This window comes from Scleropages formosus, chromosome 7 (assembly GCF_900964775.1).
Source record: "Scleropages formosus chromosome 7, fSclFor1.1, whole genome shotgun sequence".
Lineage (NCBI taxonomy): Eukaryota > Metazoa > Chordata > Actinopteri > Osteoglossiformes > Osteoglossidae > Scleropages > Scleropages formosus.
In genome coordinates, this window is record NC_041812.1 from 16189561 (window position 1) to 16213396 (window position 23836).

Here is a 23836-nt window from a genome sequence, read left to right on the forward strand (position 1 = left end):
GTCGATCGGATCGGGCGAGGAGGTGTTCCTGAGGCTGAGAACTGCCTCGTATGCAATACGGATTAAGATTGGGATAGCCTATATGAACAGCGACGCGAAGCCAAAAGAGAGCTGCAGGGTTATATCACGTATTACTTTTCACTCAGATTAGCAACGTAATGATACATTTCCGAGCACTTCACACTTTCCAATTACGCCGGTAGTCTTCGGGTTAACCGTTAAGGCTTCCAATGGTCATTGAACGAACGTGCTGAACCGGAAGTCACGACCGGTATTTCGGGCCACTAGGTGGCGAACTCACCTTTTTGGATCTAAAATTCGTCGAAGAAGAAAAAGAATCCGCGCACTTTTGTGACGTCACAGAATAACAGCGGCGGCAACAACAACAACAACAATAACAAGAGCCGCAGGAGCCGCCGCCACCGCCGCAGCTGAAGTGGTGCAGCAAACTAACTTTCGCCTTTCTTTTACAGTCTGTGAAGTGCCGCTCGCCTCATGTGAAATAGTTTCGGAGAAGAAGCGATCGCAGACGTACAAAGAATTAAATAGAAGAACTCCGGAAAACCGGCCATGATGATGAGTGTCCGGACGCGGCTGTTTAGATGCAACGACCGGCGTTTTAAAAAACGAGCACGGAGCTGAAATGAAAGCAGGAAAAGAAGGTTTGTCACCCTTGTAATACTGGACATTACAGTGAACTATGCAGAAGGTTAGGGTTTTGGAAGAATAACTGTCAAGAGCGATCACTGTAGTGATTCTTACAAAAAAACCCTACCCTGCAGCATAGTTCACTCTTCATCATGTGTTCAACTTCAAGTTCATGTTCTTAGCAGCTCTAAAGACTGTGGCTGAATGACCTCGTTGTATGTATATATCATCATGTCCATGATGCGAATTTAATCAATTTAATTGATCAGCAACCAGTAGCACCAGCGTATTCATATTTTCACAGAGTTACATTTTCATCTTCTCTCACTCTCTGTTCCGCTTGTTGCTCCAGCCTGACATGTTTCAAGCAAGACTGGCCCCTTGCCCTCGACGGGGGTGATCGAGACTCCCACCTTTCGAAAGCATGCCTCAGAGAAAGAGGATCCTGGCTCCTGTGGGCGGTAGGAGGCCAGCCAGGTCCCAGGAGGACTGGTTCCCCTTCAACTCCCTGCCGGTGGACTGCCAGCTACATGTGCTGTCCTTCTTGGGCGAGGTGGACAAGTGCAGCGCGGCCCTGGTGTGCTCCAGCTGGAGTCGCCTAGTGCGGTCGGGCAAGCTGTGGAGGGTGGCGGACTTCTCCCGACGGGGCGCCCTGCATACGGGTCAGGAGGGGCTGCTGGTGTCCAACCGGGAGTTTGAGCGCTGGAAGGCATGGGTGCACAACTACGCCCACCATCTCATGTCCAGAGGGGCGAGTTTGCTCACCCTCAGGGCCAGCTTCGACCTGGGGGACCAGTGCAATAAATGGGGCGAGTTTCTCTCGAACCTCTTAGAAAGCGTCCACTGTCGGGACCTCAGCCACCTTGACCTGAACTGGACCTTCACGCTCCTGGAGCCGCTGGACCTCCGGCTCCACGCTGGCTCCAGCTCGCATCAAGAGAGCGTCACCAAGCTGGATCAGGTTTGTAACTTCCAGATCCTGTTAGAGAAACTCGCCTGCCAGTGTCCACGCATCGCAAAAATGCGCCTGCCGTTTGACTGGTCTGAGGCTTCTGTCTCGCTGCTGTCTCGCTTCCGGTGTCTCCGCGTCCTGGAGCTCAAGTACTTCTGGGTTTTCAAGGGGGTCAACCCAGGGACCCTACAGGCTTTGGCCGAGGCCCTGCCTAGCCTCCGCTCCCTGACGCTGCACATCCTGGTGCCACTGAGGAACCTGGGAATCTCCTATACGCTGGAGTCACCCTCGCTAGAGTTCCTTGACGTATCCCAGAGCCGTGGGCTGGTCTTCTCCCGCCTTCGCCTGCCCTCCCTCCGGGAGCTGCGAGCCAAAAAAGCAGTGCGCGGCATTACCCTCGACCGGCGGACAAGGCTGCGGATACAGAGCCGGTGGCCCTGTCTTTACCAGGTCTTGAAGGAGGGGGCACCCAAACTGCAGGCCCTCAACAACGAGCGATTGTTACCCAGCTGGAAAGAGCAGAGCTACGGGGAGTTGACCTCCATCCTCCAGCAGTCTTGTTATTGCCTTCAGCACTTAGACAGCTGGCTTTGGTGAGGACACTGCTTTGGTCTTGAATATTATGTGCTTAACAAAGTCTCACGCTAGTTAGTTAAAACGTTTCAGTAATTTTTGCCATAACAGGCTGCTGATTTTTTGCTTTATTCAATGCAATTTTCAATTTTTACCTATCCTTTTAGTACACCATCACACTGGACTATGAAAAAAAATGTACACAATAAAACCATTTAATGGGATCTGAAGTTGATTTAAAAACATTCCAGCAGTGTAAGTATTCTCACTTTTCAAATTAAAAACAATTAAGTGGAAGCTGTCATCTAATGGAGATGTATTTCACATTTTAATTAAAAGAGGGAATAATAAAAATCTCTTTATCAGTTACACATATACTGTATTGGGGTGAGTCATATGGTTGAAAAGGCCCAGTGAATGAATAAAATATTACCCTCTCAGAAGTGTGTGCAGAGTACTTGAATGAAAAGACTGTTTAATGTAAAACGAGATGCAAAAATGGCCTCTCGGAAGCTGTGTTTCGACAGGACCAAACGATTGCAAACCCCAAAGTCACTTAATAGTTAGACTGCAGGGTCAAGACCACCACCCAGTGGTCCTGCCAAGGACATCCAGGTTCAGTCAAGAGTCTTGTGTGTTCTGTGTATTTCACGGAGATTTAAAGGTTGACAGGATACAGTCATAGGCATGTGTTTTGTCCAGACAGTAATGACAACATTTTTTTTCACTTTTTTAAGTCCAGAACACATTAATGCGCTTATGTCGTACAACATTCGAATTCTGACTTTGAGTCTGTGCTACATTATACCACTGGAATGCAGTTTCCACCCCAACCACAACAGAAACTCCTCAGGCCATCTGGTTGTGATATGATTTTTTTTCCTGTGACATTTTTGTATTCAGCACACATTATACTTTTCTTCACTCGTTTCACAAAGGCAATTCAGTTTCATTTGTCTATGCTTTTTTAACTTTGCAAACAGGTAAGAATTGTTCAGCCACAATCTCTGTACACAAGATACTTACACACACAAAAATGCTCCTCTTACAAGAATTCCAACTTAAAAGCAAATGTAATCTCTCTCCTAAAATGTGCATAATGAGCAAACTTACAAGCTTATGAGCAGTGCCTTATGAGAATGGAAAATTAAATGCAGAATATGAGACTTAATGATGCTGAAAACCACACAAGGTGAGCACCTCCCTCCCCACATCTTAGTTATCACACATAGCCATGTGCCCAGGACAGTCTCATACTCACACAATGGAAAATGTATAGTTAAACTGAGCAATTGTCTTGGCACATGCAGGCTCCACACAGAGTGATTCGGATATAAACCTACGACCAGAGCTACTTGCTGCACCACCGTGCCGCCCTGTTGTACAGCATCCAGCCTGAAGTGATCATTTACAAATGTAGTACTTGTTGTAACCGTTAGAGGGGGCTGACTTATAAGATATAAAACCTTGACATCATATTCCTAGCTTTTGTGTCACTCACAGGGCCGCAGCAGGTTTGACCGGGTCCTGCTCTCTGGTGGGTCTGGGGTTCGAGTCCCTCTTGGGGCGCCTTGTGACGAACTGGCGTCCCGTCCTGGGTATGTCCCCTCCCCCTCCAGCCTTACGTCCTATGTTGCCGGGTTAGCCTCTGGTTCGCTGCGACCCCACTTGGGACAAGCGGATTCAGCCAATGTGTGCGTGTGTGTGAATTATTAGTAAGAGCTTGTGAAATGCAGGGTTGCAGTCATCCGGAGCCTATTTCTGAAGCATACAGTGTGAGTCAAGGGGTCACCCTGTTCAGGACACTACTCTATCACAAGCAATCATGCACACAATTAAATCATGTCTTGTCTTTAATACATATTATTGTTCCTTCCAAGCTGAAGTTAGGGCTCCCAACATTTTTTGCAATCCATTATTTGTAATACCAGCAAATGAAACTGTGTACAGGCAAACACACACAACAAAAAGTAGCACACAAATGTGAAATTTCTGAATGATCCCAAACTTTGAAGTTTTACATGCATCTGCTGTAATGCATCAATTATTATTTGTTCTTGCTGTCACATACTCTAAAGTCAGCTGACACTGAAGTAACCCTGAAGATGTTCTTTGGAAGGTCGAGAGTTTTTTTATATTCTGCATCTTGTTGACAGTGGAAAAATTCAGAGTTAAAAACAAGATTCCCAGATTTAGCATGAAAATAAAAATCTCATATAACACAGAGAAACATTATTGAAGTGAACCCCAGATTGCCACAAAAGCCATTTATATATAAAAATAAGATTTAACCCAGCAATCTCAGAACATACATAGGAAAATTCCCAAAGCATTAGTGTCTTAAAGGGATCAAAAACATTCTTGCATTGAACCAGTCTCATAACAGGCATGAGATGTAGCAAAAGCTCTGTCTCATTTTGTTTTGGATGAGTTGGTGGTCAAGACTTCAGACGGGTTTGGTTAACTTGGGCTGTATGGGCTCCCCATCCACAATAATCCTATAATATTTATATAATGCCACTCTATGTTTCTCAGAGCAACTACAAGGGCTTTTCTGTTATCTACTGGTCAGCCATGCATCTGAGGGACCAATCTATGGGAGCAAAAGCATGTTTTTTGCAGTTAATACACAAGCTGAGATGGAAGAAAAAAATTCCACACTTAACCATAAGCCCCAGCAGACAATTTATTAAAAGTTATTGTGCTACTGTGTTTATCATGCTGTTTTCATTCAGCCATGTGACCAGTTTGCAGATCAATGTTCCCTATAAGTTCTGAGAGGCTGTGTGCACAATACACTACTTTTGTGCATGATTTTTAGCCATAGCTGAAATATATGTGCCACGATAACAAATTTTAACAATACAACATGATGCAAGACTAAAAATAAACAGCATCAGTAAGAAGAGCAAGACATGCAGTAGCAGCACATACTGGCCTGAAAGGAACAGACAGCCACAGGAATTTATACTGACTGTGTGTTACTGAAAACTGCAAAATTGCTGATGATTGGAAAAACAGAAACTTTATGTGCAATCCGTGTTTTGCCATGTGCACTCGGTTAATGAACCGTGTGCACGGACAGTTAAGAGGGAAAACTGCTGCAGACACATCATGGCATAAGTAGCCGACATGCTGGTAGTCTATTGTCACGCTATGAACTATGTTTTCAAAGCAGGCTTTTCGAATACCTCCAAAATACAGCTTTCTTAAACTTTTTTTGAATTGTCAAAAAAACTATTAGGCACAGCATGTTAAATGAATCACTAAATGGTTCAGGAAATAAACCTGCTGTAATGCAGAATCTGGTAAACTTTCAGCCTACTTCCTCCATGAATATCTACGAATTAAACGCGAAGCAATAACTATCGGTTTGCTATTAGAAAGTAGTATTATCTCAGGGTAAGGAACAAAGAAGCCCTTTCAGACAAACTCACATCCACCAAAATTAATCAATCATTACATTTTCTCTTTTCTTACTCAAACACACACACACACACACACACACACACCATCTGAAACTGCTTGTCCCATACGAGGTCGCAGTGAGCTGCAGCCTAACCCAACAACACAGGGCGTAAGGCTGGAGGGGGAGGGAACACACCCAGGATGGGACGCCAGTCCATCGCAAGGCACCCCAAGCGGGACGTGAGCCCCAGTCCCACCGGAGAGCAGGACCCGGTCCAACCCACTGCACCACCGCACCCCCCTCACCCAAACACCCCCCCCCCCCCCCTTTAAAAGTGTCTCCAGTGGGTTTAAACGGTTACACCTGGCCATCATTTGTCCTTAATTATTGTAACAACAGTAATAGCAGTAATAATAATAACAGTAATAATAACAGCAGTAGTATTCTTAATTTAGTTGGAGCCTTTGTCCAAGGCTTCTCACAATATTACATACAGTAACTCATATAGACTAAATATAATTTTTTGTTAAAAATGCCAAGAAAGCCTTTTTTTAGATTGAAGGATTGTACAGGAGTTTATATTTATGTGACAGTGCACAACGAAGAAGATTTTCCTTTCGTGTCAAAGTTCAAAGCAAGTTGTACATTTAAACTTTGTACTTTAATTACCAAGGCACTGGCTGGATTGCTGGCTGAAACCATAACCATTAACTTTATGAATAATATGTGGTTAGTTTCAGTGTGGTGTGTTAACATTTTCTCATTTTGTTTAATTTCCTCCAATTAGGCTATCAGGAAGTTGCTTTGCACTGTTTATTGTTTTTATGTAAAATGTTAAACCACACAAAGGCAACCCTGACATCAAGAAAGTGTATAACTGCATAACAGAACTCAACGATCACGTGATTTTTAACTAGTTTCCTTATGGCTCCTGCAGTTGCATCAGTTTCTTTTTCAAGGACTTAATAAATTACGGTACAGAATTACTGGCAAGAGACTGAATCCTGTCATTTTCGCTAAGAGTTCAGCATGATTGCATTTATTGAATGTAGACGCAACTTGCAGTCAAAAACTCACTCTCAATTCACCTTAATGTTTTTGTTTTCCACTGTTAGAGTTCAGCTTCTGGAGACTAAAGAATGTGCAACAAGTGCGGATATTCCTGCTCACTCCTTACTGAGTAGGTGGGGAACACATGCTTTTCATTTTATAAAAGCATAGATATCTGGTCTTGAGTGGATACGGTCTTGTCAGGCACCCAGGGATTGGTCAACAAGCCCAAGGAGGGAACTGGAGTTTCTCAAGCAGCTGGTTGTGTCGTTGCAGGGCTGAGGGGAGCCGTAGGGGCCCAGGAGAAGAGCACTGCCCAAAATGCCTTTCCTTTCACATAGGGGGAACATTAGAACATGCAAATGATGGCCCCCTCTCTGCACTCTCCCTCTGTTGACTCCTGCGCCTGTGGAAAGCTGAGAACGAGAAAGAAGCTCTGTACTGAGGCTTCCCGCTCCCAGGATTCAGGAGGAAAACAGCTTCCAGATGTGGACCAGCAATGGGCTGGACACACTGCAGTGAACATCGACCTCCTTCAGTCGCTGCCTTTTCTTGCTTGCCTGGAAAGGTTAATATTTAATCAGTTAATAGCCGGCGTGGTCTTGGTTGGTGCATGTTTGTTAGGTGCGTTGTCTGTTTATGAGAGGTGAGGGAGAGATACAGTGGCTGTTAAAGCTGGGCGCTCACTCAAGATTTGTTCATTTTCCGGCGGGACTAACGGCGATCCACAATGTCCAAAGGAGTGTACGTCTCGAAGGCTCTGGCTGTCAGCATCATCGTGGTGACAGTTTTGGCTGTTTCGTCCATTATCACCATGCTCGTTGTCTACAATATCCAGATCGAGAAAAACCCACCACAACGGCCGCCAACGAACTCTCCCACAACCCCGTTCCCAACTGGGCCACCGCCTAACTTGAGGCTACCTGGAGACCTTGTCCCGGAGAAGTACAACGTGTACTTGCAGACTTACTTCTACACCAGGCTGAGCAATGTCACAAACCAGACATTTGCATTCAACGGAAACGCCACTGTGTACTTCAAGTGTCTGAAAACCACTAAAAAAATTTTCATGCACAGCAAAGACTTGAATATAACTCTGTTCCGGGTCACTGATGAAAATGGGGATGTGGTGGCAGGAAGACTTACATTATGGGACGATGAAAGTAACTTTTTGGAAGTCGAACTTGAAAGTGCGCTGAAAGCCAATAAAAACTATATTTTTTTCACCACATTTGAGGGGGAGATGTTTGATGATCTAGCTGGCCTCTACATAAGCAAATACACTGAAAATGGGGAGGACAGGTAAGTTTGTCTTTTATTTCAAGCATATGTACACTATCTTCTATGCTTCACACATAAAAATAATACTTTGAAGGTTATTATAATTGTGTTTCGTATGGGTATTTACACAGATGGCAAATTTGACACTTATCTGGATTTCTTGCTTATTTGCCCAATAAAGCCATTTGTATGATGTGCCTAAAAGTTAAAAAAAATTGACAGAACGATAGTTAAAATTACATACAGGTAACCATCTGTATCATCTTCTTTTCTGGCAAAAAAATAGTTTTCATTTAAAATTTATTTGTACCAACTTAGTGTTATATATTTCGATATAAAAGCAAATTAAGGCACAGGAATGAAATACCTGAGGAACGTCAACAATATTAACTAAACATATAAGTGCTATTTCAGTAAACAAGTTATATAAAGTCAAATAAGTATTTGGGGAAACAAGTCATCACCTGACATGAGTCAGAATGTGATCTTATGAAAGCAGAGATTTCACCCTTTCTTTTTACTAATTCCACTCAGTTTTGACAGCATAAGCAAAACCCCTGTGTAAAAATTCTGGGTCATATGAAACCATAGAAATTTTATCATCCATTTCCATCAATTCTTTAAATACTTTAGTACTTATGTGTACGTAGTACTGATAGCTGCAAAATTAAAATGCTTCTAATCTTGTACTTTGAAAATGTTCAGCAATGGCTTCTGTATCTATTTTCAGTCTCTTATTTATATATTTATGTATTTGTTGTAATTATCTGACTTTTAGATATTTAGCAGCTAGCCAAATGCAGCCTACAGATGCAAGAAAAGTATTTCCCTGCTTTGATGAACCAGCCATGAAAGCAATATTCGACATAACCATTATCCACAGGAGGGATACCACAGCCCTAAGCAATGCAAAGACAAAGGGTAACATAATAAAAAAAATATATTTTCAATTTTAATTAAAAAAAGATTTATGTTCTATTGGTAGTGACAAATATTGGCGATTGTACTTTATGTTCCTTTTCTGCTTTTGTCTAAGAAAACAAAAGAAAACCACAAATTCATTCATTTCATTATCCGTTTACAGAATCTTGGGTAACTACTATTGATGATGAACAATGGTTGGTTACGCATTTCTATCCAACACGGAAGATGTCAACCTACCTCTTAGCCTTTACAGTTTCAGAATTCAAAGAAGAAAAGTCTGATAATCTGGTCTATACTTTCAAGGTAAGGCTTTTTGGTTATGGACTTTAAGAATTTTTTTTACGTAATCTTAGCTCTAATTTGGATGTCACTCTAATTTTAACTAGTTTGATTTTGCTACACAGCTCGTTACATTTTCACTTCATTTTACAAGTTCACTGTATTTTACTTACATACACATAGTGTTTTTTTTCTTCCCAGTTTCATTTACCAGAAAATTGTCAACATAGTAACTGCTCAACTAATAGCACAGTTGTACTAAAGGTTAAAGAATGTGCTTTATGCCATTTATATTTAAGAGCCATTTTACACTTTTGTTAATATAACTTAATTAAACCATCCTTTCAGTGTATTAAACTCAATAAAACCGAAAATACTACATCCTTCTGATCAGAGAATTTTTAACCTTTCCATCAGGGGTTCTGGTCTTCCAAGAGAATGGTGTAAGAGTGGATTTTAAATTACCTTAAGTGAGAGGGTGGGATAGTTCCTGGGGGTGGACTGCACTTACAGAATACATGGGCTCTGAATCTTGCACTCTGACAGAATATAGGTCTGATGAAAACTAGCTGATGGGCAGATTATTTGAGAGCTTGAAAATAGTTTTTTTTTTCTCTTTTTTTTTTTTTACATATAGTGATCTATATTATTTGGTATTTAACCTAAATTTGATGTTATTTAAAATTATGAAAACTTTCCCAAGCTTTTAATGTCCTTTTTAAACTTAATTTAATCATAATCAAAATGTGTCTCCCAAATCTCCCCAATCTGTTGACACAGCGCTAGAAAAAGCAGTACAATCTTATATTAACTACTCTTTCTAAAAGGAGAACTATGTCACTCTGTGATTTAAAATATGGTAAATAATTAAAGTGTTAATTTAGTAGAGCAGTTCAAGTAAGATATTTTGTTCAAAGGTACTACAGCAATGTTTCCTTCGGGACTTCAATACTATAGCATTCCTACAACTATTCCACACTCTCCATGACATCTTATCCTCTCTTTCACCTCATATCTCTTGTGCCTTTGCCATTCATGCATTCAGTGGTTGAAATTACATGAATAATATAATTTTTAGTTTAATGTTTTCCAGTCGTTGAAATTAAGAAGACGATTTTTAGTTTAATATTATCAAGTACTCTGAGCTGAACTTGAAACCTAGATCACAAATGGACACAAATGAAGCAATTGCTCACATAGAACCATCTCATAGGACATCTGGGTATGCGTGGCTCAAAACAAACACCGCCCACATCTCAAGGAAGACCATCTCCTCAGTGAAATATACTGTGAGGCTGCTTTTCATCAGCAGGGGCTGGACGTTTTCTTAAAAGAGAGGAAAGAATAGATGGAGCAAAATGGTTCCATCCAATTTGTGAAGATACTTAAAATGAATAAATATGAGGAAACGCAAAAAGTATGACTGAACTGTATAAATCCACACTTTTGCAAATACACAAAGCAAGACAGAAAATGCAAACTAACTTTCCATGGAAGTAATGTCAGATTAGCATAGTTTAAGAAATATCCTCTATATTTTACCATTCTCGCCTAATGATTGTTGTATTGCATAACTTCACATTCTTATTCTTAGCTAGTTTACTGATTTAATAATACAGTAACAGTATTACTATACCATTATTTGTTACATTATTTTATTAATAGGGGGTGCGGTGGTGCAGCGGGCTTGGCCGGGTCCTGCTCTCTGGTGGGTCTGCGGTTCGAGTCCTGCTTGGGGTGCCTTGCGATGAACTGGCGTCCCATCCTGGGTGTGTCCCCTTCCCCTCCAGCCTTGCGCCCTGTGTTGCCGGGTTAGACTCCGGTTTGCTGCGACCCTGCTTGAGACAAGCAGTTTCAGACACTGTGTGTGTATGTGAGGGTGTGAGTGAAAGAGATTACTTCATTTTCCTGTTCATGTTCCTTCATTGCAGACTTGGGCTCGACCTGAAGCCGTCGATGCTAATCACACAAAATACGCACAGGAAAAATCTATAGAAATACTTATGTTTTATGAGGAAGAGTTTGGTATACCATATCCGTTGAGTAAACTTGGTAAGTTTTTTTCATATTTATAAATCCTGTTCATGTTAAAAGAATTACACAGGTTACGTATTGCTGAATATCTGCTTACATTTATTCATTCAGCTGACACGTTTCCCAAAAAGTAACTTACAATGTTAATCTACGTATAATTATTCACCCATTCGTACAGCTGTGTAATTTTACTGGAGCCATTTAGGCTAAGCACCTTGCTCATGGGTATTACGTTGGTGGGATTCAAACCTGTGACCTTTGGACCCAAAGCTGGCAACTCTGACCACTTTGCTAGCAGTTGTGCTTGGAAGGTGGTATTTAGTAAAACAAACTCTTAGTTACTGTTGATTTCAATGTAATACATTCCTGAACCAGAAAAGGTTCACCCATTTTCACCAGTGATGCGCAGTTCTTTAACTGTCTTTTAAATATGTAAAAAATGTAATTCCAAGTTCAGCATATCAGAACTACTCAGAACACCTTTAAATCAAAGCTTAAGACCTGTTTAGAAGCATTTCTATGTAACACATACATGTGCTCTTTTTCCTACCCCCTTTCACCTTTCCTCTCATCATTTATCTTCCTCTTATTGTCTCTTTTTATTGTGTTTTATGCTGCTGTTTTTGGACAGCGTGGTGACACCATGGTAGTGCTAGGACCTGGGGAGTTTTCCCTCTGTATGTATGGCATCTCCTCAGGGTGCTCCAGGTGTGTCCTTCAGTCCAAAGACATGTGTTTCAGGTTAACTGGTGACGCTAATTTGCCTATAGTGTGTGTATGAGTGGACTGGATTAGAGTCTTTTGCAGGGTTTACACTGCCTTACACTCTATGCTTTAGGATGATTCCACATCCAACAAATGGTTATTAATAGTGGATGAATTCTGTTGTTTTTTTGTATTTTTCAAATGCTCATATTTATTGTAAATTTCTTTGCTTTGCAGTCTGAACGAATATATCTTTCTTCATTTTTGTGAAACACTTCAAACTAATAATATACATGTATAGCAGATTAGAGTCACCATTTCACCTGAAACATCTTTAGACTGTGGGAGAAATTGGAACAGTAGGAGAAAACTCTTGCAAATGCAAGCATGTATGATAATAGACTATACAGATACTGATATTTATACTAATATTATAACCACGGGCTGCACGGTGGTGCAGCAGGCAGCACTCAGACCTCACAGCACCCGGGCTGGCTCAAATAAAGTTCAGTTTCTATGGAGTTTGCATGTTCTCATATCTGTGGGGGTTTCCTCCCACAGATATGTATTTCAGGAGAATTGGCAATTCAGAGTTTCCCATTGTGCATGCATGACTGGCTACCCTGTGGCTGCAGTGGCTGTATGACTATCCTGTGATGGGCTTGCACTTCCATCCAGGGTGTACCCCTCCAAAGATAGCACCCAATGATTTTGGGATAGGTTCTGAACTGCCACATCCCTGACAAGAAAAGACAGTTAATGAAGGTGAATAACATACAATGAACAATAGCTTGCTGGAGCTTTTTTGCATTGTCTTGGAAAGAAAGACTGCAGTTAACACATCTGGAGTGATATTTGCTCTTAAGTCTACAAATACAGTCAAATAATTAAGCTGACCATGTGTTTTTGTGCCCTCCATGTACTGTCACAGACCAGATTGCACTGCCGGACTTCAGCGCAGGTGCAATGGAGAACTGGGGTTTGATTACCTACCGTGAGACAGCTCTTCTCTATGAAGAAGGGGTTTCCTCGACTTCCAACAAGGAGTGGATTGTCACAGTCATTGCTCATGAAGTGGCCCACCAGGTATTATAAAAGGAATAAAAGGAATTACTTTTGGGGAGATGGTCTGTAGAAGAGGAGATGGAATGGCATTAAGATAGTAGTTAGTGACTCAATATGACAGCAGGAGTCTGTAGATGTCAATTTCATAGAGGGGTTGGAAAGCAGTGAACTAGGCCTTGTAAGGACAAGCAGCAGGATATGGAGAATTTGCTACGAATGGCATTGATTTTATTTCTGGAGAATGAGGTAAGAAGGAAACAAGAGGTTGAAAAAAGAACACAGGGATTGTTGGACACATCATTCAGAGAATGATGGAAGGTCTAAAAAAGAGGGGTGATAATGTGCTAAAAGGAAATGAAGAAGTGATATGAACCATAAAATAGAGCAAAAAGGAGAGCTGGTGAGTCACAGTTTCGAGTGAAGACGGTCAAGATGGTTGCCAGTATTGTGAGCAGCTGTTAATAGAGACATTGATTTCTCAAACGACTGCAAGCACTAGAAGGCCACGTACTCGAGTGTCCTGAAGATGTGCGTTGAAATTGTATAGAAGGGTCAATGGAGAGTTGCCCACTGACAAGGAGCTCAACAGAATGTCAAGATCTTTTAGGAAGTATGAAGGAGGTTGGGAAAGTGGTAAAGGATGACCAGTGAGTGCAATCAACACAGTAATGGATATTACATGGAAATGAAAAGAGGCAGCTATAGATGGAGAGATTAACTGAACAGTCCCACTGAGGGGAGATGAGCAAAACTGTGCTGAGACTTCAACCAAAAGTGTGTGCATGAAGGAGTAATTAGCAGAGAAAGTCGTAGGTGTGGATATTTTATGAGATGATCCATGTTTCAGTGAGGGCCACAAGGTCAAGCGAGAGATGGGAGGCACAGAATGGGATGAAATCTCCTTTCTTTGTAGCAGACTGACAATTCCATAAACCTACGGGATAAGCTATATTAAATTTATACCACAAGGGGTTAACGCTACCACCTGTCTTATAGGTCTTACATTACTTCCTTTCTACTGTCACTGACAAGTAACATTATTATTATGTAGTCTTAAACCTTCAACACATAGAGTTTCATGCACGATGTACACTATGAACTTATTTCGGTTGTTTCTCTTTTGCTTAAAGAAGCATATAAACTGTTACAAGTACTTTATATTTGCTATATTTAACAATTTAGTAGCAATATACTATATATATATATATATATATATATATATATATATATATAAACGTTTGTATTTAACAGTAATACTGTAACAATCACACAGACTAAGAAAAATTTAGAGTCACCAGTCTAATTGAGACTGGTCTTCTGGACTGAGAGAGGAAACTGGAGTACTTTGAAGAAATCCACGTGAACAAGGAGAAGACATGCAAATTCTAACCCAATTTCACAGTCCCTGTGAGGCACCTGTACTACACTCTGTGCCACCATACCACTCAGCTAAATTCATTTAACAGCAAATTAAATTTTCTTATTTAAGCAATCAAAATGTCATCTTAAATAACCTACTGTATAGCAAAATGCTAAATATACCATTTAAAAGAGCCCTTTCAGGTATGCGTAAGAACAGCATGTAACTTATATATGAAAAAAATCACATATCATATTCCCATTTCAGTGGTTTGGAAATCTGGTCACAATGAAATGGTGGAATGACCTTTGGCTGAACGAAGGATTTGCAACATACATCTCATACAAGGGTGTGAATAAAGCGGAGGCCTCCTGGGGTATTGTAAGTTTGCCTTTCATTCTCTGCACTGCTCTTGCAAGAAAAACACCACTGGTTCCTTTCGTTCTCCCTGTTGTTAATTTGGGTGAAATGGGCCTGTGTTGTTGGCAGAACGACCTCTTTGTCCTCCACGAGACCCAGCCTGTGATGCAGGTGGACTCCTTAGCATCCTCCCACCCCCTGAGCTCGGGAGAGAAAGATGTGCAGACTCCATCCGACATCACAGAGCTCTTTGACTCCATCACGTACAGCAAGGTGCTCTTCAGTTTGAGTTGGGCCTGTCTCAGGGAGGATTTCATACTTTTTTCCTCATTGTCTTCCATGTGCATCTCCCATCAGATTTAAATGTGTTCAACAGATTCCATACGTTACACACAATGAAAGGATACGTGAAGTATGTTTTCCTGTCCTTTGTTTTATTTAGGGAGCTGCGGTACTTAGGATGCTGTCAGATTACCTGACAGAGACAGTCTTTCAGAAAGGTCTTAAGGTAACGTGTGACATTCCATGTGAACACTAAAGGTTTTGCCGGTCTATCCATGAGCACACACACATTGTAGAGCTGGATTTAAAAAGTCCACCTTGTCACAAAATGATTTAAGCGACAGGGAAGCCCATCTGGCAAAAATTTTTTCTTCACATTTTAAGTTAAATAATATTTTTATAGAATAACCAAATACAGCATTTTACTGAGCATGCATTCAAAATTACATTTATTTCAGTTTTCATTTTTCAACATTATTGAAGTGAAACACTTACTGAGTCCTTTATGTTTTTCAATTATAAGTCGTATCTCAAGGCTTATGAGTACAGCAACGCTGAATATAAAGACCTTTGGAGTCACTTACAAATGGTGAGTTTAAAAGCAATTATAACAGCAAAATGAAAATATATCCATTCAAAATTAATGCACAGTATACTGTAAATTAATATAACTTGTATTTACATAAATGTCTTGCATGCTTGTAAATGACTGTCAGTACTGCCAGTACAGTAAAAACATAGTTCTGGAAAAGCAATATTTTGACTGTTCAGTAAATGTATATTGATTTTGGAAATTCTTAATTGTTTCAAGGAATTGGACAAAGTAAATAGTGAAATTCGTGTGGAAGAAGTAATGAAGACATGGACACAACAGATGGGCTATCCAGTGATAACCATCAACACCACTTCTGGAGAGGTTCTACAGCAGCACTTCCTTCTCAATCAAACATCCCATTACAAGTAAGTGTTATCCCTCAAACAAGTACTGGCTTCTTTTCCTGACAAATTATCATGTTATTATCAAGTACTAGAACCAAACTTTAAGACGTGCACTGCAAATTTACCCATATAACTGACCTTAATTCACTCTCTGCTTCTGAACACTGGGATTTTACAACAAAAAAAAGGCTTAACTGTGACTGCTCCATCATAGTTGCGGAGAAAGACATTAAAGTCATTGTAACTTTTCTGACCCATTTCTGTGTTCCTTTGCATGGAAAGCCCAGTTTGCAGGTACTGATCACTGTCAAAATAACAAAACAATTTACCTCTTTAAATCTTACAGCTTTACTTGGCAAGTCCCAATTAAAGTAATGAAGTCCGGTTCATCCACCTTAGAGGCGGACCTGTTGACCAGAAAGGGTCCAGGTAAGCAAGTATATGGAAATTCCAGGGTGTTCACATGTCATAATGGGTTCTCACGTGTTTGACATGGTGGCTCAGTAAGTAGTTCTGGGAACCATCTTGATGTGGAGGTTGGAAGAAAGATTCAGATTTCATATAAAAAAGGTAAATCTGGTCTGTTAAAAAAAGATAAAGATTCAAAGGCAAGGCAAAAATTACAAGAATCAGGATTTTGGGAATATCTCTCCTCAGTTTTGAAGTGAGAACTCTAACTCCAAGAACTTGTAAATTATTCTTATATATGTGTATTCTACCTCTTCATTGATTTTCTCTTTTTTTAATATTAAGTCCATGTGGCATGTCAGGCGTGCTGGTTTCGAGGGGTGACCAGCCATGAGAAAGTTTATTTTTATTAACACCACACAAGACATAATAAAAACTTATGGTAAAACACAAAAAGGAAGAGCTTCCATCAGTAATAGAATCCACATTTTTCCAGGTATGGCTGTGTAGTGCAATAAAGTGTCCTCTGACAGTCAGTTTAAATATCATGGCCATACCTACATTTACACACACACACTTTCAGAACCGCTTGTCCCTTACGGGGTCACGGGGAACCGGAGCCTACCCGGCAACACAGGGCGTAAGGCCGGAGGGGGAAGGGGACGCACCCAGGACGGGACGCCAGTCCGTCACAAGGCACCCCAAGCGGGACTCAAACCCCAGACCCACCGGAGAGTAGGACTGCTGTCCAACCCACCGCGCCACCGCACCCCCTCCTACATCTACATTTATATTTATTCATTTACCAGACGCTTTTCTCCAAAGCGACGTACATCTCAGCAAAAATACAATTTGGGCATTACATTAAGAAAAAAAGACATGGCTGCAGACATGTAATTCTTAAGTAAACCTAAATTGTTACTTTCCACTTGATGCACCAATGTTCATCACTCCAGCAGGTGCATAAAACCCAGGATAGATGAATCCTGATAACCTCCTACCATTTTTTTTTGTTAAATTTATTTATTTATTTATTTAGTAAGATACACAAAATCACATACAATGCCGGAGTAGCGGCTGTATAAAGGCTTATCTAGGGATGCTCATGAAGTTAAGGTGCATGAACATTTACACCATACATGAGCTGAAGAGATCTTGGGTGAAATGGGTCCGGAAAAGGTGAGTTTTCAGACCCTATGACCCACCTGACCCCTATAGCTTTATCTGCAGCAATAGCCAATCCCAGAGGTGGGCATGGCTTTGCTCCTGCGTAACACAGCGCATATTCACTCATTAAATCGGAAGTCAATTTACATCAGTAACTCTCTAAGCACTAACGTTTTATATTAATGTAACATTTGATGTCCGCAAGTTCGTATGAACAAACATATCATTATTCTTTTCATTTCAATTCGTGTATCAATAAATATTTGCAACATAAATAGTCTTGAGATCAAAGAATAGTTGTTGGTCACTTATACTCCCTGCAGTTTCGCAAAGGATGGATTACATGTTATGACACCGAAAGAGACAACTGGCCCGTACAATTCTGCAAAAAATATAATGTAACATAATATTCAAGTTCCTGTTCTTGTTTCCACAAGTACAAATGAAACTGAAAGACAAAGGCCTTTCCTCTTTTTTCAAGCATGCAACAGCACAACCCTGCTAAGGCTGTCAGCCCTCAAAATAGAATCATTCAGTACGCTTTTAGAACTTAACGTGTAAATTAAAATACACCAGTAATAGTACCGCTGACTATAATTGCGCTTAGGCAGTAAATGTCTGCCCTGCAGTAGACTGGCATCTGTCTTAAGGAAAAATAAAGGGTAAGAGCTGGAGAAAATAGCACATTCACTGGATAATTTCTACTGTATCAGTTCAAGGTAAGAAGCTTGCGCAAGAGCACTCTTGCTGGAGATGGGATTTGAACCCATGTCCTTCAGCTCTAATCACAATGCTACCCTGTCTTGAGGCTGTGATTGACTGAAACAGGGCTGATTAATTTACTACCGGACTGGTACTTTTTTTTTACTCCTGTAGCTTGACTGTTTGTAACTCTGAGAATTCTGAAGGTAGCGGAATAATGGATGGCAACAAATCATCTATTTGAGATGGTGGATATTGCGCAGACCTGTGGCCAGATGTGGTGTCTTACTAACAGTTGTTCTTCTCTCCTGACAGTGCAAAAAGTCATGTATCAAGCCAGTGGAAACCAGTGGCTTCTTGCCAATGTCAATTGCACAGGCTATTTCAGAGTTAACTACAATCCACAAAACTGGGAACGATTGCTTAAGCAACTTGAAAGTAATCACAAAGTAAGTCCCTTCAATGTGTGTTTCTGTGCAGTTTTGTGCAATACATCCTTGATTTTTGAAAATATTCCTTCTGCTAAGGTAAAATTTGGGGTAAAATGTGTTAAAATACAGGCTCATTGTGAAGAGTGTATCCCAGACAGGTTTTATGACTGCTTATTCTCTTGGTTGGTTAGTGATTAGTGTACTGCTTAGTATTTAAATTTTGCACTAACACACTGAAAATAAAAAAATACATATATCAACCATACATAACCATATAGCAGTAGTATGTTTATCTCCTAACTGCAATTTTAGTGATGATGTCAAAAGAGGATTTAAAGTAAAACACAGGTGTATGTTTATTGTGCTTGTTTCCCTAACAACCGCAATTGAATTACTTCCAGAATATTCCTGTTATCAACCGAGGGCAGTTAATTGATGACGCATTTAACCTTGCAAGGTAAGTTCAATCACCCCACCAACACACTGCTATCTGAACCACTGTTCAGGAGTCGTTTCACTCCAACATATTTTATTATTATAATTAATTCATATTTAGTTGATGCTTTTCTTCAAGGCATTTGTAATGCCAGATACAATACACTAAGCTACTTAGGAGTACCCATCTGTCCTAGAGGAAAGTAATACAAATTGCTAAGACAGTCATACACTACTGTCATAAGCAATTTATTTCAAATACATCTTTGGGCTGTGGCAGGAAACCAGAGCACCCACGGTAAACCCATACAAACACAGTAAAAACATGCAAGCTCCACAGAGACTGGATGCTGTGAGGCACCAACACTAGCTGATGTCCCAATGTGTCACAGCGACATTTCTTGGCTAAAGATATTCTACATTTTAACACATTAATTTAGCCTGGGTAAAGACAACATTGAAAGCAAAGTCTACATGTGAGTTATTGATTTGAAAAATGCCACAAATAAAATTTTATAATGTGTCTTCCCACAAATGCTATATTTATATTGTAAGAAATACAATATGAAAAACAAATAGGTGATCAAGCAACTTTAGTGTTAACAAACCTGAGCCAATGATTGCTGCGTACTGTCTTTCATTTAGGGCTAAATATATTAATACCACACTGGCTCTGAACACCACCAAGTACCTCCGTAATGAGACTGAATACATCCCTTGGGAGTCTGCTTTGGAAAATCTCGATTATTTCATTCTCATGTTTGATCGCTCTGAAGTCTATGGTCCAATGAAGGTTGGTTCTTTTAACAAACACAAGAACAAAGTCTACCTCTACAGTCAAATTATTTTAACAACAAAATGAAAATTAAATCAAATGTAAATAATTCTACATTCTTCCTTGACTAGGCATACATGAGAAAGCAAGTTTATAATCTTTATAAGTACTTTGAACCTTACACCATGAACATGACTGTGCCACAAGGCCACACAGAACAGTAAGTGATTTTCCTTTATCGTTTGACTCATATCCTGCTATCAGTGCATTTCCAATCAGTATTAAGGAAATTCAAAATTGTTGGTTCCTTGTATGCACCTGGATTTCTAATTTCTTTGTTTTGATCCCCCACAGATACAACCAGATCAATGCCATCTCAGTTGCATGTAGCAATGACCTGGAAGACTGCAAAGAAACAGCTTCAAAGCTTTTTAGGGAATGGATGAATAATGCATCAAATAAGTAAGTAAGGAATAGTAAGTAAGAAAAAAAATACTTAGAACACTTACACTTGCAGGTTAGCCCTTCAAAACACAGCAAAAGACTAAATGGGTGCTTTTATTCCAAGCAATTTACACTTAATTCAAAGCGCCTTCTCATTGTACCAGTTGGATTTTTTTGGGAGCAACTGAGGTTAAGTACCTTTCTCAAGAGTGCAACTTGTTTCTTAAATCACTACACTACTACCTTTTGGCAATGATGTAGCACACTCTGGAAACACATGATAATAAAGATCAGACCAGATTAAACAAATAAATACAGGTTACAACCATTTTCAAATTGCTTTTACACTCTGTTTCCTTGACCTCTCAAGAACTGCCATCTGGACCTCATTAGTAGAGTTAACATGTTGGGTTTTCCTAATAATGAACTTTGCAATACCAACATAGGATTCATCCAAATTTGAAGTCAACTATCTACTGCAATGCCATAGCAGCTGGAGGAGAGGAGGAATGGGACTTTGCTTGGCAGATGTACATGAATGCCACCATTGCATCAGAGAAAGACAAACTGCGTTATGCCTTGAGCTGCACTGAGAATGTCTGGATCCTAAACAGGTCAGAGTGGAGAAGGGAGACTGGTCTATATATGGGCCATGCTTCTGGTCCTGTGAAGTTTGTTTGAAATGTCTCATTCTATCTCAATAGATACCTTTCATACACTCTGGATCCAAGCAAAATAAGGAAGATGGATTCTGTTTCCACCATCAACTACATTGCCAGAAATGTGGTTGGACAATCATTAGCCTGGGACTTTGTCCGATCTCAGTGGTCATACATCAGTCAAGAGTGAGTTCCCATTCCTGAGTCACACAACATAGCACATCTGGGGGATATGCCAAGTGCCCCCAGAAAAAAAGCTGTGCATCAAGAGGGTCATGTAACTGCTAATGTTGATTCTGGAAATTGTAACTAGGCTTTCTGTCTGACATTTGAAGTCATTTGGCTGTAGTTATATTCAGCGGTTTATTGCTAGTTACCATACATATGAAGTCACACAAAGAAACACATACGAATAAATCTTGATAACAGTAGCTTGCCAAGATGTTGCTGTCCAGTGCAAAGGTCACTTACAGTCTGAGTAATATGCACTTGTAGATTTTTTTATAGACACATTTCATGTTATGATTGCAAATTTATATTCTTTTCCTATCATGCACTGTGTTTGGAAGTCATTTTTCCTTGTTGCTCCTTAACGAAAGTGATTTATCTTATTCAGATATGGTGGGGGAATAATGTCACTCGGCAGCCTCATTGATGGAGTAACAGAGAGATTCTCCACTGTTTTTGAGCTTCAGCAGGTTGGTTTATTCTGGCATGACAAGACAGGCTTATTTAAGTGTCATCTTTATAGTTTGTGATAACAGAACTATGAACTTCCACCAATTTTTTTTTTTTTTTTAACATGAAAAGCAAACAGTAAGAAACACCTGAACAGTGACCTTTAATGAAGCACACATGCTGTTTTAAGCAGTGAATGCTTGTATAATTAAATTTGGGAGCAACATTCTATACATTTTACATACAACTTTAATAGTCTTGTTTGTATGGTCTCTGCTTCATATTTATAAATGAGAATTACAGTTCAGCTGCAAAACACTGATGTTCCTACGGCAACTCAGAGGTGTTGTCTAGGTGGGTGTTCTGACCCTACCCCCTTTTTATTCCCCTTGCAGCTGAGACAGTTCCAAAAGGACCATGGAGAGGGGTCCTTTGGATCCGCCACACGTGCTCTTCAACAGGCCATGGAGAGAACAGAGGCCAACATCAAGTGGGTACAGGAAAACAAGCAGACAGTTCTGGAGTGGTTCCGCAGAGAGACCACAAACCTCTAAGCCTCTCCAGAATTCAAAAAGGAAACACCAGAGGTGTTACTACATACAAAATTGAAGAGATGGAAGGCACTTCAAAGATGCACAGTAACAACACACCCTGTGCTTGCTCACATCATTATTTTTGCTTCACACAAGATCAATCTTATGAAACATGCTGCCATTCAGTCGCACTGAGATAAAAGCCCAGAGCAAGAAGGCAAAAGTTTTACAAACTTAGTTATTAACCTCAATAACTAAAAATGTACTCATATTCCAGCAATTATGGTGATTAACGTACAGAGATCAAACTTTTAGTCTTTTTTAAAAAAATATTCTGTTGCAGTTATAATTTAAAACAATTAAAAGTCTGTATTTATTTATATTTAGCTGTGTTATAGTCTCTGTCTTCAGAATCATAATGTGGTCCAAAGAAAGTGCTTTTTTAAGGTTCAATGATCTCAAAATCCTTAACAGTGTCAAAACGAAAATAACACAACAGTACAATTCTGCCTTCTTTGTAACTGTAAATATGTTAATTACATCATATAGGAAATAAAAGATTTCTTGGATTACCGTCAAAAGTGGAAAAAAAAAAAATTTTTTATATGTATAGGTATTTTTTATTATTCAAAGACATTTAATCACCTTTTTACATTTGTTTGTTCCACATGTGGTATACATTTATTCATTTAGCTGATTTTCTCTAAAGCAACTTACAATGTTAAGCTAGTTATAGAACGTTACCCATTTATACAGCAATGCAATTTTGTTACTAGAGCAAATTTTTTTGTAAATACCTTCAGGGGTATTACAGTTGGAGGTGGAGCTTGAACCTACAACCTCCACATTTAAAAGCAACAGCTTTAACCATGATGCTACAGTATATGTAGTCTACATATTTTACTTAACAGCTCTGGTTTAGTTTATATCTGCAAATGCCAGAACACTCAGCCCTCATACTGCAGGACCTCCAAAATTAGTAACCGCTTCATACTTTTTTTACACAACAGATCTATTATTCGATATAATTGATTTCCCCCTCCCCCATTATACAGTCATTATCCTATAATGAGCATTTTCATTTTGCACAATGGCTTGTATCAGACAATACATGCTTTGTGTCTAAACAAAATAAGGTTTTTGTCCCTTACTGATGTCAATCTGGCTTTATCCTTCAGGTTCAAATTCTTCCAGAACGAAACAAACTGTATACTTCCTACTTCTATCACATTGATAGTCTCAACCACTCACTGTCATCAAATAAGGTAAATGTAAACCATAATCATACCACGACTATCTTTAAGTCATTTAGTGTCACTTAACCATTTACACAGGTGGTCATTTTTATTCGAACAATTTATAGTAAGTACCTTGATCAAAGGTACTGGGTAGGAAAAGGGACTATAGCAGGATGCCCCTTTTTGACTACATTGCAGTGCCAAGGGTAATACAGCAGGAGTGCAGATTCTCTATATATGCGTTTGCGTGTATGTATGTCATTGTGATATATTTTGTCTTTGTCATTTCTTTCGGCATTTTATGTCTAAGGAACCTACTTTTCACTCTGGAACAGACTTTCTTCTATAAGAATGAACTGCAACTCAACCACCTCTCAAAGGGGAAATTTACCTAACGGCAATTTCACAGAAGAAATTAACCACATTATATGAGGAATGGGTGAAAGGAGGAGTGACATTTCAGCAATGTATAACCTTCCTGCTAGACATCACATGCCACTGCTTA

General features: G+C 39.9%; 2 protein-coding genes across 2 annotated transcripts; both read left to right on the forward strand.

The window, feature by feature from the left end:
- Positions 1-362: 362 nt before the first annotated feature.
- LOC108926578 (uncharacterized) lies at positions 363-2602 on the forward strand. The gene is made up of 2 exons (XM_018739318.2): positions 363-662; positions 1001-2602. The coding sequence occupies exon 2, from the start codon at positions 1073-1075 to the stop codon at positions 2195-2197; it is 1125 nt and encodes a 374-aa protein (XP_018594834.1). The 5' UTR covers positions 363-662; positions 1001-1072; the 3' UTR covers positions 2198-2602.
- Positions 2603-7362: 4760 nt separating this feature from the next.
- On the forward strand, positions 7363-22662 carry anpeplb (alanyl (membrane) aminopeptidase-like b). The gene is made up of 20 exons (XM_029253734.1): positions 7363-7927; positions 8673-8834; positions 8998-9140; positions 11048-11168; positions 12787-12941; positions 14548-14661; positions 14770-14913; positions 15083-15148; positions 15446-15511; positions 15734-15882; positions 16208-16290; positions 18454-18587; positions 18971-19026; positions 19650-19797; positions 19911-19999; positions 20134-20241; positions 20670-20837; positions 20928-21068; positions 21499-21580; positions 21956-22662. The coding sequence occupies exons 1-20, from the start codon at positions 7363-7365 to the stop codon at positions 22112-22114; spliced, it is 2853 nt and encodes a 950-aa protein (XP_029109567.1). The 3' UTR covers positions 22115-22662.
- The last annotated feature ends 1174 nt before the right edge of the window (positions 22663-23836 follow it).